This window comes from Brassica oleracea, chromosome C3 (assembly GCF_000695525.1).
Source record: "Brassica oleracea var. oleracea cultivar TO1000 chromosome C3, BOL, whole genome shotgun sequence".
In the NCBI taxonomy this organism is placed as follows: Eukaryota; Viridiplantae; Streptophyta; class Magnoliopsida; order Brassicales; family Brassicaceae; genus Brassica; species Brassica oleracea.
This window is the reverse complement of record NC_027750.1, coordinates 50,652,443-50,666,729: the sequence shown is the minus strand read 5'-3', so window position 1 is coordinate 50,666,729 and position 14,287 is coordinate 50,652,443. Positions and strand designations below refer to the sequence as shown.

Here is a 14,287-nt window from a genome sequence, read left to right as displayed (position 1 = left end):
GGACTGGTTATTTTTTATTTTGGTATATTAACTATGCCTAAAAAAACGTATAAAATGTTATAAAAATACATCATATAAAACACACAAAATTATAAATAATATATATTCGATCATTTGATCGTATAAATCAAATATAACCATAGACAACATTTTTATTTTACCTAAATTTTTGATCCATAAAAAAATACATTTACACCAACACACGGGTTATATTTTAAAAATATGGGTATAATAATTAACGGATCAAAAAATAAAATAAAATTATTCACAATAAATTATAAAATTTATGGGTTTAGAAATATATTAAACAATTATTTAATACATATAAATTTTATAAATATATATTACCATTTATATAAGATAATTAAAAAAAAAGAATACCCGCGAGGGTGTGCGGGTCAAGTTCTAGTTAATAATTAACTCCAATATCTAGATTAATATATATTTTTGATATTTAGTCAAATATTAATTTTTTATTATTTTTTGACATTTTAGAATTATGGTAACTTATAAAAACCTTAATTTATCAAGAATTAGGTAGTTCTTATTTGGTAAATATGATCCAAGTGAATTTATAATTTTATTGAATAACTATTTAAAGAAAGTACAACATGACAGCAGTTCATGATGTATTATATAATCAAAATATCACATTTTCTTTGTTTGGAATATAATTACGGCCAGTTGCAGTAAAATCAACATATAACGTCTTAAGAATCGACGAATTTTATTAATTTTCAATAAAATCTCTAGATAAAATCATAAAATAAAAATAGTTATTGTAAAGTAAAACTGAATTATGGAATCAATGGAAAATTCAGCTGGTCTACTGCAGAAGCATCTCTTCTTCTTTGTGGCATCCCTCAAAACATGTATTAACATCACAATACCACATGAGCATGTCTACCCCTGAATCCACTTTCACTTCCACCAACACAGATTCCCTAGTGTAATCTTCAGTGCATCTTGGTCACCAGAATGTTGCTGAGGATGCATCTTATGGTATGCCTTATTTTTCTTGACGCACAAGAAAATAGCAAATCCGATAAGAAGCAAAATAAACACAGTAGTACCAATAACATAACCCACAATTTTGCAACATTATTATTCTGAGAAGACGAACCAAGGTAACCAGGAACCGGTGGAGGGACATGGTATCTTATGCCGGGATCCCCATGCACGACTATAACATTTGGCCCAAAAGGAAAATATAGATCGCACAACTGATGATTATAGGTGTTGAAATATGCCTTGAATCTGTGAGTTGGCAAAGATCGGGCGATTCAGACGTCATGGATCGGGCGATCCCTAGCAGAGAACGGGTGTTCCCTAATACCTGGAACGGGCTCTCTGCGACATGGAGTGGGCGTTCCCTCTCCTTACCAAAATCCGAGAAATATGGAAAGTTTCATCAAACGCTTTCTTATATATATTTTTACTCTATTCTGTAGCATGAAGTGTATTCTGAAAACTCGCCTCCATCAATAATAATACTCTCTTTTTCCGTAGACGTAGTCGTTAGGGGTGAACCACGTTAAATCTCTGTGTCTTTCTTTATCGTTTATCAATCTGTTAATCTGTATCCTCTCACATTCGTCACAACAAACTGGTATCAGAGCTTCGGGTTGAATCTGGTGAGAAGATGTCTGGGATGAATATGAAGATCGACAAGTTTACTGGAAGGAACAGTTTCAGTATCTGGCAAATCAAGATGAAGGCGTTGCTGAAGCAACAAGGTCTTTGGGCACCGTTGTCTGGGAAGAAAGTTGAACCTGGTATTGCTGAGATGGAGGTTGCTGAAGAGATGTATTCAACAATTTTGTTGTGTCTGGCAGATGAGATCACCATCGAAGTTTGTGGTGTTGATGTTGCAGTTGATTTGTGGTCGAAGTTAAAGAGTCTATACATGACGAAGTCTCTGACTAAGAAGCTACTTCTAAAACAGCGTCTTTTCGCTCTGAGGATGCAGGAAGGTACACAACTTCAAGATCACCTTGGCAGTCTAAATTCCATTATGTTGGATCTGAGGAATATTGACGTTAAGGTGGAGGATGAGGATGCATCACTGATTTTGTTGGTATCACTACCAAACTCCTATGAGAACTTTGTTCAGTCATTCATAGGGAGTAAGGATGCAGTGAGTTTGGGGGAAGTCAGGTCGGCACTTCATAGCAGGGAGTTGCGACACAAGGCATCAGGTACTGGTACAGACGACCAAACTTTTGGGTTGTTTGTAGGTGGTGGAAAGAACTTTGGAAAAGGCAAAAGGTCGAAAGACAAAAATTCATTTTCAAGGGGACCTAAACCAACTGATATTTGCAATTACTGCAAAGAGAAAGGGCATTGGAAATCAGATTGTCCTAAGAAGAAGAAGCAAGCTGATTCCGCTGATGTAGTAGAGAATGAAGCTAAGTCTGATGACGATATTGCTCTAGTTGCCCATGGAAAAACACATTCTATAGATGTGTGGGTTCTAGACACATGAGCGCCTTATTATATGTGTCCAAGGAGGGAATGGTTCTCAGAGTATGAGAAAGTGACTGATGGCAAGATCAAGATGGTGAATGATTTTGTTTGCAAAGTTATAAGAATCGGTTCTATAAAGCTCAAGGCACATGGTGGTAGAGTCTGCACATTGACCGGAGTTAGACATGTTCCATCCATGTCCAAGAACTTGATCTCAGTTAGTCTTTTGGATAGCAGAGGTTTCAAGTATTCAGGTGGAGATGGAGTTCTGAGTGTCTACAGGGGTTCAGATGTGGTTATGAGAGGTTTCATTCATGGTACTCTGTATTTGCTGGAAGGTTCAACAGTTTCAGCAAATGGTCTGGAATTCTGTTCATCAGAGTTCAATCAGTTTTGTAAGGATGCAACAACTACTAAGCATCTTACAGTCAGAGATACACCACAGAAGAATGGTGTAGCAGAGAGAATGAACCAAATTTTGTATGAGAGAGCGAGGTGCATACTGTCAAATGCTAGTTTGGAGAAGAGGTTTTAGGCTGAATCAAAGGGTTTTGACAAGCAAGTGGAGCTGCATGAAATCCAGTCGGATTACCCAGGATCGATCGATCCGCAGGGAGGGATCGAGCGATGACAGACGATCAGCCAAAGTCTTTTAATTCTGAAAATCAACTTGTTGGGTCTAAAAAATGCAGTTGTGCTAGAAAAAGACCAAGAAGATTTGATGTCAGGCCACCAGATAGATATCGGTTTGAAGATATGGTGGGTCATGCACTACATGTTGCAGACGAAGTGGATACTTGCGAGGTGTCTACTTACAGAGAAGCTATTTCAAGTTATGCGTCTGGGAAATGGTTTGCTGCAATGGAAGATGAGATGGAGTCTCATGAGAAGAATCATACATTGGATCTGATCACATTACCATCAGGAAGAAGGGATGTAATATGCAAGTGAGTCTTCAAGTTTAAGGATGAAGCATCATCGGCAGAAGAAGTTAAGTATAAAGCTCAGGTTGTTGCAAGAGAGTTCAGTCAGAGAGAGAGTACACTCCGATGAGATATTCTCATCGGTGGTTAGACATACTTCCATCAGAGTGTTGCTAGTACTGGTAGCACGTCAGGACTTGGAGCTTGAGAAATTTCATGTGAAGAGAGTGTGTCTTCGTGGAGAGCTAGAGAAGGAGATATACATACTCAGTCGGATGGTTGCCGAGTTCCTGAAAAAGAAGACTATGTATGTAAGGTTCAGAAATCACTTTGTGGACTTAAGCAGTCTCCTCGGCAGTGGTACAAGAGGTTGGATAGCTATATGGTCAGTTTGGGCTACGAAAAGATTCCTTATGACTGTTGTATTTACATGAGTAAGGTGGAGAATGTTTCGTATATCTACCTGGTGTTGTATGTAGATGACAAGCTGATAGCTGAAGAGAAGATGTGTGACATCGAGAAGATGGAGCTTTTGGGTTATGAAGTTGAGATGAAGGATTTGGGTGAAGCAATGAAGATTCTAAGAAAGGAGATTTTCAGTGATAGGGAGAAGAAGTTGTTCTTGTCACAGAAGACCTACATTAATAAGGTGATGACAAGGTTCGTGATGTCTTCAGATGAACCTATCCGTTTTCTGTGCACTGCGAATGTTCATCTCACCATTTATATGGTTTAGCCCGTTGGGGCATCTGGCTCTGATGGGCGTCTGGCCCTAAGGGGCATCTGGTTCGAAAGAGCATCTAGCCCAAGTGAGGGCATCTGGCTCTGAGGAGCATCTGGTCCGACGGGACATCTGACATCTGAGTTTGACGGAACATCTGAGGCAAAGAAAGAGTCTGGTACATCTGTATTCTGAGCATGAAGAAGTGTGTTCTGGTAAATCTGATGATGGAGGATTCAAGTCAAGGTGGAGATTTGTTGTAATATGCCTTGAATCTGTGAGTTGGCAAAGATCGGGCGATCCAGACGTCATGGATCAGGCGATCCCTGGCAGAGAACGGGTGTTCCCTAATACCTGGAACGGGCGCTATGCGACATGGAGTGGGTGTTCCCTCTCCTTGCCAAAATCCGAGAAATATGGAAAGTTTCATTAAACGCTTTCTTATATATACTTTTAGGGTTTTACCCTATTCTGTAGCACGAAGTGTATTCTGAAAACTCGCCTCCATCAATAATAATACTATTTTTGCCTATTGACGTAGCCATTAGGGGTGAACCACGTTAAATCTCTGTGTCTTTCTTTATCGTTTATCAATGTATTAATCTGTATCCTCTCACATCCGTCACAACAATAGGAAACATCTATAGTTTCCAAGTTTCTCAATTCACTGAGCTCTTCTGGAATATTACCGTTAAGATTGTTGTGAGAGAGATTGATAACCTTAAGAGTTCTAAGACGTGCAAAGCTTGGAGAGATAGTGCCGTTGAGTGCCATGCCTTTGAAGTCAATAACTGTGATATTAGCACATAACAAGTTATTCCTACCCATTTGTTGGTACTATTACACATATCATTTACTTTCCACCTCTCAGCAAATACCGCAGGGAAACCGAACCCTTCAACGATTGAAAGCAGATCGTTAACACGGGGATCACAAGGAGCACCAGGAACGTCCAAGCAGAAACTATTGAGCCCTGTCATATCAAGGTTCATGCTTTTAGACTTGAAGCTTGGAGTTGGTCCTTGAAGAAGATTATTGCCCAAAGCCAAATCAGAAAGAGATGTCAACTCGGTTAAAGACTCCGGTACAATACCGGTAAGCTGATTTCCGCTGACGTTGACGAGTTTCAGAGAGGTCAGACCAGAAAAGACCGGTATGGCACCTGAGAACCGGGTTTCTTGCAGCCATGCCTTGGTTAAAGCATGCATCTTTGTCAGACTCGGGATATTCCCGGTTAAGCTGTTACCCATGACTTCGAAAATAGTCAAAGCAGGGAGGTTACTTAGAGAAGAAGTTAGGGCTCCTGAGATTCCTCTGTTCCCGATTTGGATCCGGCTGACCCGACGGCTTCCTGCGTCGCATCCTAAACTTGTCCACACACAAGGGTTCGGGTCTGACCAGTTGAGATTTTTAGACTTCAGGGAGTCTCTCAGAGCGAACATGGTGGCCGTACGGCCACGGTTGTCCGTACACCAAGGCAACGGAACAGAGCAAAGTAAGCAGCATCCTCACAATCTTCTTCAATTCTTCTTCTTCCGCAGTAAAATCTCACAGTTGGAAACGAAGGAGGAGGCGTTGATTCAAACTTTATCTACATTGGGTTATAAGCCTCTTAAGGGGACACAAAGGGAGAGAAAAGGAAAGAGCTCTTTGCCGGAAATTTTCTTCTTTTTTTTCTTTTTCCATTTTCCCAAAGAATTTGTTTCTATTTTTCAGACAAATGAAATAATGGGAAAACCTTGTAAAAAACAGAAAGGTGTAATGGAAACGTTACACCAAAAAAATAATAATGGAAAGAGGCCACTACTAGCAAATAAAAAAAAATTTGCATTTCCTTTTTTAGGTCATATGAGCTCTTTCCATTATAAGTGTTATTTTTTCAAGTGATGCCCTAGGCGAATGTTTCTTTTGGCATAAAGGAAGCACGACTCTGGACTAGTTAACATGTTTAAAAGGATATAAGCTTGCCGACGAAAAGAAACTAAAAGTATGTAAAATGATAACCACGACCCATGATAAAACTAATTCGTTTTAGAAAAATTTCCTATAATAATCATTTTTAACTTTTTGTCACAAAATAGCATTTAAAAAAAAATGACCAAATTTTTTTTTTATTAAAAGGTAAAAATACATTTATACCCTAGGGTTAACTAATCTAGACTTATGGTTTAGAATTAAGAAGTGAATTTTGAAGATAGAGTTTCAAATTTTTAAAATAAAAAATTAAAATAAAAATTTTCAAAATAAAAATGACAATTTTGGTCATTTTTTAGACTATTTTTGTAACAAAAACTTTAAAATGTCTATTTAAGATAATTGCCCTTCTTTTTATTACGTCATAATAAAACTTATTCTGAAATAGTATTTTCATATGATCAGTTCAAAAAATAACCTAGCGGATTTCTGTAGAACAAGACTGCTTTTGCACTGTTTGGTGAGAATTTGGTGTGCCATTCAAGTTTCCCATCACACAAACACAAGTATAAAAAAGTGCAGATGGTTTCGATATGATCATTGTTTCTACAAACAAATATAATAATATAATAACAAGTAAATAAACCACGTATATGAATAACTATTTGAAGATCATTTTTATAGGCCCCAAAAAAAAATATATATATATATTTATAGGCCCCCGGATATCTTTGATATGGTCATATTGGCCATACGAAAGGAAGGCACAACATGACATTAATTCATGATTACATCATATGTTTTTATAAACCACGTATTTTCCTGCACCATGTGCAGTAAAAAAATTTTTAAATCTAACTTATATTTAAAAATAAATTTTATTAAATATTATAGATTTTACTATTTTCTTACTAATATTTAATATATATTTGATATATATTAAATCAATTTGTATAAAACTAATAAAAATGATAAAAAATTATATAATTATAAAAAATTTAGCCTAAACAATATTTATAAAATTTATTGATATATAAGAAACTAATAATCTTACGATTAGATATTTAAATTTTTTAAAAATTGTAAAATTTTTTGAAATTTTTAGTAATACAAATTGTATAATTATACAAAAATAATAATATTTCGAAATTTGAAATGTTATCTATGAATCTATTTATTTTATAGATGATGTATGAGCTATTACCATATTTTAAAAAAAAAAGTTTACCAAAAACTAATAATCTTACGATTAGATATTTAAATTTTTTAAAAATTGTAAAATTTTTTGAAATTTTTAGTAATACAAATTGTATAATTATACAAAAATAATAATATTTCGAAATTTGAAATGTTATCTATGAATCTATTTATTTTATAGATGATGTATGAGCTATTACCATATTTTAAAAAAGTTTACCAAAAAGAAATATCAATATTAAATATAATATATGAATTATTAACATATTCTAATAAATTTGGAAAAAATATAAATCAATACTAAATAAAATTATTCATGTCATATTTTTTCGGAAGCCATGTCATCAATTTTAGTAGTCATGTCATATTTGTTTTGTGAAATTGATTGTAGAGATAGCAAAATCACTTCGCAAATATAGTCTAGGTGATGTGTAATTTTAGTTATAGTTTTTGAATAGCATGTGCTCTTTGTTTGGAATATATTTTGGAAGTTGTAGTAAAATTTATGTATAACAATGTCGTAAGGACCGTAAAAGAAATCAGTTACCGCATAAAATCATAAAATAGAAATAAAATTTATTGTCAAAGCATACATCAGAAGTGAAATAGTTCGAAAAAATAAATAGAAGTGAATTCAGGAGTCAAGGCAAATATGGAACCAGTAATGAGAGATCACAAGACAAGAATGAGACTTCAATTTGATGATAAAAATCATAAAGTATGTAACTTTGATAACATAAGCGATGACAAAAATCAAAAAGTATGAAACTTTGATAGCATATAAGCCTAAATCATTGACACAAACTAAGATTGAAAGCTATCACACTCAAACTATGATAAAAACACTCAAATCAAAGAGAGAAAAAGACATGCAAAACAAACGACAAGTAATTTTACAGACTTGAAAAGCTCGATTCTTAGGCTTAAAATAAGAGCTGAGAGTATATATTGTAGACTCAGCGAGGCACAAATTGATTTTCCGGCGAGATTTTGAGAAAGAGATCACGAAGTGAGCAAGAGGTGTAGGAGACTTCGATTACGAAAAGGAAGACTAGCAGAGTCCTAGAAGAAAGAAGAAACTCCGGTGATGGCGAAGTGAAGCACCGTCGAGATCAATCGCCTTGACTTGGCTTTGTTTTTCTCTGGTCAAGAGAAAGAGAAAATTTGATTTAGGGTTCGTGGGAGACCCGATTTGGGGCTAAATGAGTGTTGCTATTTTTCCAAAAAAAAATTAATTTATTAAACTTAATCTTTTCATTTGTTTAATAACTGAATTATTAATTTTTTTGAATAACTGAATTAATAAAAATGGAAATGGGTTAATAATAGGAGTTTAATTGGGTTATCACAAAAAATTATGGCATAAGGACAACTTATAGTTGGATTTATAGTATAGGGACAATGTAGTTGTATTTTTGTTTCATATTTACTAATTTCCCATTAATAATTAATATTAATGATCGGTTTTGTTTGTAAGGATATCATTATTTAAGCTAGGTTGGACCATGATCCCTTGTACAATTCTCCATTTATACATTCCATGGTTGGTGTGCTCGTTTGTCTATGCATATACCAACTCGTGTTTCAAAATCTAACAAAGGATTTGACTAAGGTCTTTGCTTCAGATACCTAGGCCATGTTTAAGTGCTGGATATATATATGTTTTTCATGCAGTAGTTTGTTGCTTCATGTTTAAGTAGCATTTTTTTATGTCATATAATCTCCTTGTTTTGTGTTCTTGGTTGATGGGACAAAGTTCTTGATATCGACCCCTTTTTCTTTGTCAGCATTGCCTAAAGCAAGTTGTGCGATTCCAAATAAAGCGCTTAAATTCACAAAATAAATTATGTGTGAGTAAATCTTACAAGAACATCAACTACCATATCTTCTGCCATATTTGTTAAACAAAAACATCCAAAAAATCACTTTCAAGATGTTAAATTAGCTCATGAATTTCACTAGTGAAAACTAAAACGTTCGCCCTGCAACTCTCAGGCACGAAACATCGAGACAGAGTCAAGAGCCTCTTTTTCCGGCGTCGGTGAAGGCGTTTCCCGTCGGCGCTGGGACTCACCGCTGAAGCTCTCTCTCCTCTTCATAGTCATGGTCTTCTCATACTCTATCACCTGCTTTCTGCTGCTCACGAAACTATTACTGTTCGGTCTAGACCTTTACTCGGCGCCGCCGGAGTTGACCTCCACAGCCTCAGTATATGGTCTCGAATCCACCGGAAATAGGCTATGGTCCGGGATCTACTGGGTAAACAACAAATATCCACCCGAGAACCACCAAACGGACTCGTCTCTTCCACTATGCTCCTGATCGGACACCACAAAACCCATACTTTCCTCAAACTGGGAGTGTAAGAGACAGATCTGCTCACCATGTGGTTGAGCTCTCCGGATCAGTTAGTTTCTTCGCGCCTCCGAGCTCTTTACATCCTCTGCAACCTCTCCGCACCGGCTGCGCCCCCACGCGACTTCTCTGCTCCGTTCTGGTTATCCTCAACTTTAACATCTACAGCCTCGTTGTTTCTTCTGGGTCGCAAGCCATCACCGCCACCTCCCACACAGCCGTGACGCTCTTCACTCTCTGGCTGGATATGGTTTCTACTATCTCCGATGAAATTTATGCGTCCGGTCCGCGGCTGTCATCCGGTCCCGTCCAATCCATCGTCACCCTCCAACCCCACTGTTGCATTTTCTGTAACGCTGCGTCCATAGTCACACTTCGCCACCTCTACTCCACTGATACCATTACGATCTATCGTACCTCCCCGTTATGCCCCGCTGAGATTCTACATTGCTACGACCATCTTTTAGATTTTAGTTTGTCCGCAGAATCTAATATCAACTATATTTGCATTGTTTTAACCATCCATTTTGTACACATTGATCATATAGATTAGGAATTAAGCATCATTAAGATCCATATTGCATTCATATGTCTCTATCAGGTATCAGAGTGTCCTATGGAGTGATTAGAGGTGTTTAGAAGCATTGTGGCTCAAAAAGGGATGAAGAATGGAGTTTGGTCAAGTTTGGATGAGTGCAACGCGGGTTGACCCACGCGGGTTCACTAGCCCGCGTCAACTCATCCAGATGACGCAATGAAGAGCTCTAACGCGGCTTAGATCACGTGGGAAGCCGCACCCGCACGCATGAGAATGAGGCTGCTCGACGTCTTGACGCGGGTTGGATCATGCGGGTTCCCTTACCCGCATACGAAGAGAAGCAAACGATGGAGTCCGCGGGGTGAAGCAACGCGGGATCGCCTACCCGTTCACATGAAGGAGAAGCCTCGACGACGATCCGACGCGGGTTGAGTGACGCGGGTTGTTCCCGATCGTTTCTACCCGAGTCGAGACTTATCCTTAGTCGAATTTTAATGTTTTTAAAGGGCTTTTTAGACTTTTTAATGGAAACCATTAGGTTTACAAAAGACATATAAATACTCTTGTAATCCCAAAAGTTGGGACTTAGACCACCTCCATCCATTAGAACCTATAATGGAGTCTAATGATTAAATTAAGAATAAATAAGGTGATTTGGCAAGTTTAGAACTTTGGTTTGTAGAAATAATTTTTTCTTCCTCCAATGGGAAAACCCCATAGGGGTTCTTAAAATTTTCTTTTTTTTTGAGTAGAATGATTTAATATAAGTTTTACATCTGGAAGAATGCAAAAACAAAAATAAAAAGCATTCAACTCATGAGAATATTCACATATATACAAGTGGCTGAGCAAATTTAGAAGTCAGAGACAAACCTGTGACTCCCGTTCTGCTTTAAGAATAGAGTTCATGATAAAGAGAGAGAGTTGAAATCCCTGTCAAAAGCTGATACACCCACCTGATAAAACCGAACAATGATTAGCACATTAACTGAAGATGAATATTTCATTTTTTTGGGTTATATCTCAGAGCTTACCACAATGCATCTTATGAGGAAGCAGGTGAAGCATATGGCTGTCACAGATCCAACCTGCAATTGAATAACTTTTCTGTTACAAAGTTCTGTGAAACTAAGACAAAGAAGCACAAGCACAGTGACTACCTCATGGAGCTTCTTCCTTCTTCCTTTTGACTCAATAGGGAACCTTATTAGCATAATAAACAATCTACAAAGCATGCAAGGGAAGGGAACACATAAGAAATGCCATTGAAAAACTTTAGGACACTTTAATTTACGAGATAAGCAGCAGAGATGAACAAAAACACTACCTTCCTCCGTACAGCAAGAAGCCTAACGCAGCGATGAAAGACACAACTAGAAGAAGAAGTACATAATACAAATAAAAAAAAAGTCAATACAGAGTAATCAAAACTTCAGTAACGGGCTTAGCAAACTTGCTTGATCAGACAAAAAAAACTACCTGACATAAATATCTTTCCAACTAACTCCACAGTGCTGTTATCATTTACCCAGATGAATACCCATATAACAACCTGATAGAGACATCAATTACAATATGAGACTTAAGTCTTTCGATTCACCACAAATTTCTACAAAAAGTGAGAACGGTTCAAAGAGATTCTTTGTATCAATGAAAATAAAAAAAAATGGAAAACAGTAAGAATCAAACATGAACCTGAGCCAAATAAACAGCCACATTGACTGATATATAGGTTATCCGCAGCTTATCCGTTGGTAAGCTTCTTGCCTGGTCATAAGTGTCACTGTCAGTAACATATATACACTTTCATTCAGAGTTTGTGTGGTATATTAAAAAGAGAGTCTGTCTACACACATCAAAACAGAGACATAGAGTTCATGATAAAGACAGAGAGTTGAAACCTTAGGAGGGAGGATTCTGATTATAGTAAACGTTGTTCTCTGAAGAGTAACTATGGTCCCAGAAACAAGCTTCGACTGATCCACTAAGCTTGAGCAATTCACTATACGAACTCCAACTCCTTCGTCTAATTTCAAAAGACCTGAGATCAAAACCGCATAAGCGACAAGAACCAAAAAACTAATCTTTAAAGCTTTAAGATTCTCTTTTGGAGGATCAGAAACTCACAATACAGAGACTTGATAAGATCATCTGCTTCCTCCTTGAATCCATCTTCGGTGAAGCTCTTCGATGAAAGAAAACAGAACCGTCTTTGAATCCAGACAGAGAACATGGAGTGATGTCGATTGGATTTGCCTTTGGTCTTTTACAATCGAAGATGGAGTGATCTCAAGAGAGAATCGAGAGAGAAGATGGATAGATCGACATTGGAGGAGGAATCCAAACTGATTTCGACAAAGAACTTCGACGAAGCCGTCGAAAGAGAGAGAGAGAGAGAGAGAGAGAGAGAGAGTCATAAATGTGAGGTTCAGTGGGAGAGTGACACGTAAGGGCTCTTACCAGTTCTACAAAACCTATATTTAGCACCGTTTCTCTTCTTTTAATTTCTTTTTCATTTATTTCTTTTTCAGTTTGGCTTAAAAAGTTGGGGGGGGGGGAAGAGACGCCGATGGACTTGCTCTTATCTTATTTTCTATCTAATCACAAAAAACTTTTAGGTGAAAGATCTAATCTTGATCATTATCTTTTGTGATTTCTTAGTTATATTGATCACTAATCATGATTAACACCAAATCATCATTGATTCTTGGGTTTATCATGGAGACTAGTGAGTAGTCATCTTTGGATTCATGGGTTAGGATGATTAGGATGATTAAATGATGATCTAGAATGTTTAGAATAGATTAATATGTTTCCTTACTTGATTGAGTGATCTTAATGCTAATCTGGAGTTGGCCATTTCAGATTAGAAACCTAGACATTTCATTGCCTGAAATGTGTTCGATGAAATGTCTGAGCCAACTCAACATGCTCTTAACTTACCCTACCAAATACATTTGATGTTAGAGGAGTTTTGATAGTTATATGATATGTTCTTAATGATTGCTTGATAGACACAAACCAAAGATATTTGATGTTTGATCAATGAAAGCAAATGAGCATTTATCTTGAAAAAGAACTTGCTTAGAACTGTTATCTAGACTTAGGGAAATGTGTTGATTGAAACCTTGCCATTTTAGATTTGATCTTAATCATTTTACATCGAATTCCTATACCCATGTGTCCTCCTTTATCTATTTGATTGAAAGTTGCTAGTTAATAGTGTTAGAACCTTGTTAGTTTGATTGAATCACCTTATCACTTGATTGCGCTTAGATTAAGTTTGAACATGCATTCTCTTTGCATCAAAATACTTAGAAAGAGATTGACATATCAATTACTATAATGATTTGATTATTGGACCCTTGAAAAGTCCATTTGAAATTTGGCGTCGTTGCCAATTCCAAGTTAATTTTGACATTGAGATTTGGTCCTTACTTGAGACTAAGTCTTATTATTATTATATCTAGTTACTGATACTCTCTTCTAGCCCTTTTGTATCTCAGGTGCATGAACTTGCGGAGCAGAGGCCCAACAGACCTAGTTCCAAGAGTTGAAGACATTAGAGCACTTGAAAGGGAGATTGCAAGGAGAAGAAGAGAAGAAGAGCAACAGGATCACCTAGACAGATTGAGGTTTGTGATGGATCAACATCAGAATCAGCCTCAAGATGGAGTTGGCAATGGCCAAGGAGTTGACAACCTTAGGCCACAACACCCACAGCGCCAAGCTAGAGCTATTGGCACACATGATGAGCCCAATATCCATGGGCATAGAGCTGGCATCAGAGCACCAGCTGTGGAAAACAACAACTTTGAGATCAAGTCAAGCTTGATAAACATGATCCAGAGCAACAAGTACCATGGTCTTGCCTTGGAGGATCCACTAGACCACTTGGATAACTTTGATAAGCTGTGTGGAACTACAAAGATCAGTGGTGTCTCTGAAGATGCATTCAAGCTAAGGTTGTTTCCATTCTCTTTGGGAGACAAAGCTCACACATGGGAGAAGAGCCTTTCAAGAGATTCAATCACCGCATGGGATGAGTGCAAGAAAGCCTTCTTCACCAAGTTCTTATCTACTTCAAGGACTGCTAAGCTAAGGAATGAGATCTCTGGATTTCATCAAAGGAATCTTGAAGGCTTTGGGGAAGCATGGGAAAGGTTCAACAGC

The 14,287-nt window shown here is 37.1% G+C and overlaps 2 protein-coding genes across 3 annotated transcripts in view; one reads left to right on the top strand and one right to left on the bottom strand.

Annotated features, from left to right (window-relative positions):
- Window positions 1-10,899: 10,899 nt before the first annotated feature.
- LOC106335803 (tobamovirus multiplication protein 1-like) lies at window positions 10,900-12,565 on the bottom strand. Of its 2 annotated transcripts, none has more exons than XR_001268773.1 (8): window positions 12,242-12,565; window positions 12,016-12,155; window positions 11,810-11,897; window positions 11,594-11,666; window positions 11,442-11,487; window positions 11,275-11,338; window positions 11,149-11,202; window positions 10,900-11,070 (listed from the first exon to the last, which is right to left on the bottom strand). XR_001268773.1 is itself a non-coding variant. In XM_013774419.1 (8 exons), the coding sequence occupies exons 1-8, from the start codon at window positions 12,345-12,347 to the stop codon at window positions 11,020-11,022; spliced, it is 606 nt and encodes a 201-aa protein (XP_013629873.1). In that variant the 5' UTR covers window positions 12,348-12,563; the 3' UTR covers window positions 10,988-11,019. The 2 variants fall into 2 exon arrangements, 1 of the variants encoding a protein (XP_013629873.1); XM_013774419.1 differs by having other exon boundaries at window positions 10,988-11,070; window positions 11,810-11,881; window positions 12,242-12,563.
- Window positions 12,566-13,756: 1,191 nt separating this feature from the next.
- LOC106330843 overlaps window positions 13,757-14,287 on the top strand; it is a 2,367-nt gene continuing 1,836 nt past the window's right edge. Inside the window, exon 1 of the mRNA XM_013769249.1 lies at window positions 13,757-14,277. Within this exon, the coding sequence (XP_013624703.1) occupies window positions 13,757-14,277 (521 nt within the window). The remainder of the gene's footprint in view (window positions 14,278-14,287) is intronic.

Excerpts from the sequence above, each read along its gene's own strand:
- LOC106335803 (XM_013774419.1), bottom strand. The coding sequence starts at position 12,347 with ATGTTCTCTGTCTGGATTCAAAGACGGTTCTGTTTTCTTTCATCGAAG. Across the intron at positions 12,156-12,241 it reads TCTTATCAAGTCTCTGTATT|GTCTTTTGAAATTAGACGAA; the intron begins GTGAGTTTCTGA and ends TTTTGATCTCAG. Across the intron at positions 11,488-11,593 it reads TGGAAAGATATTTATGTCAG|TTGTGTCTTTCATCGCTGCG; the intron begins GTAGTTTTTTTT and ends TTCTTCTTCTAG.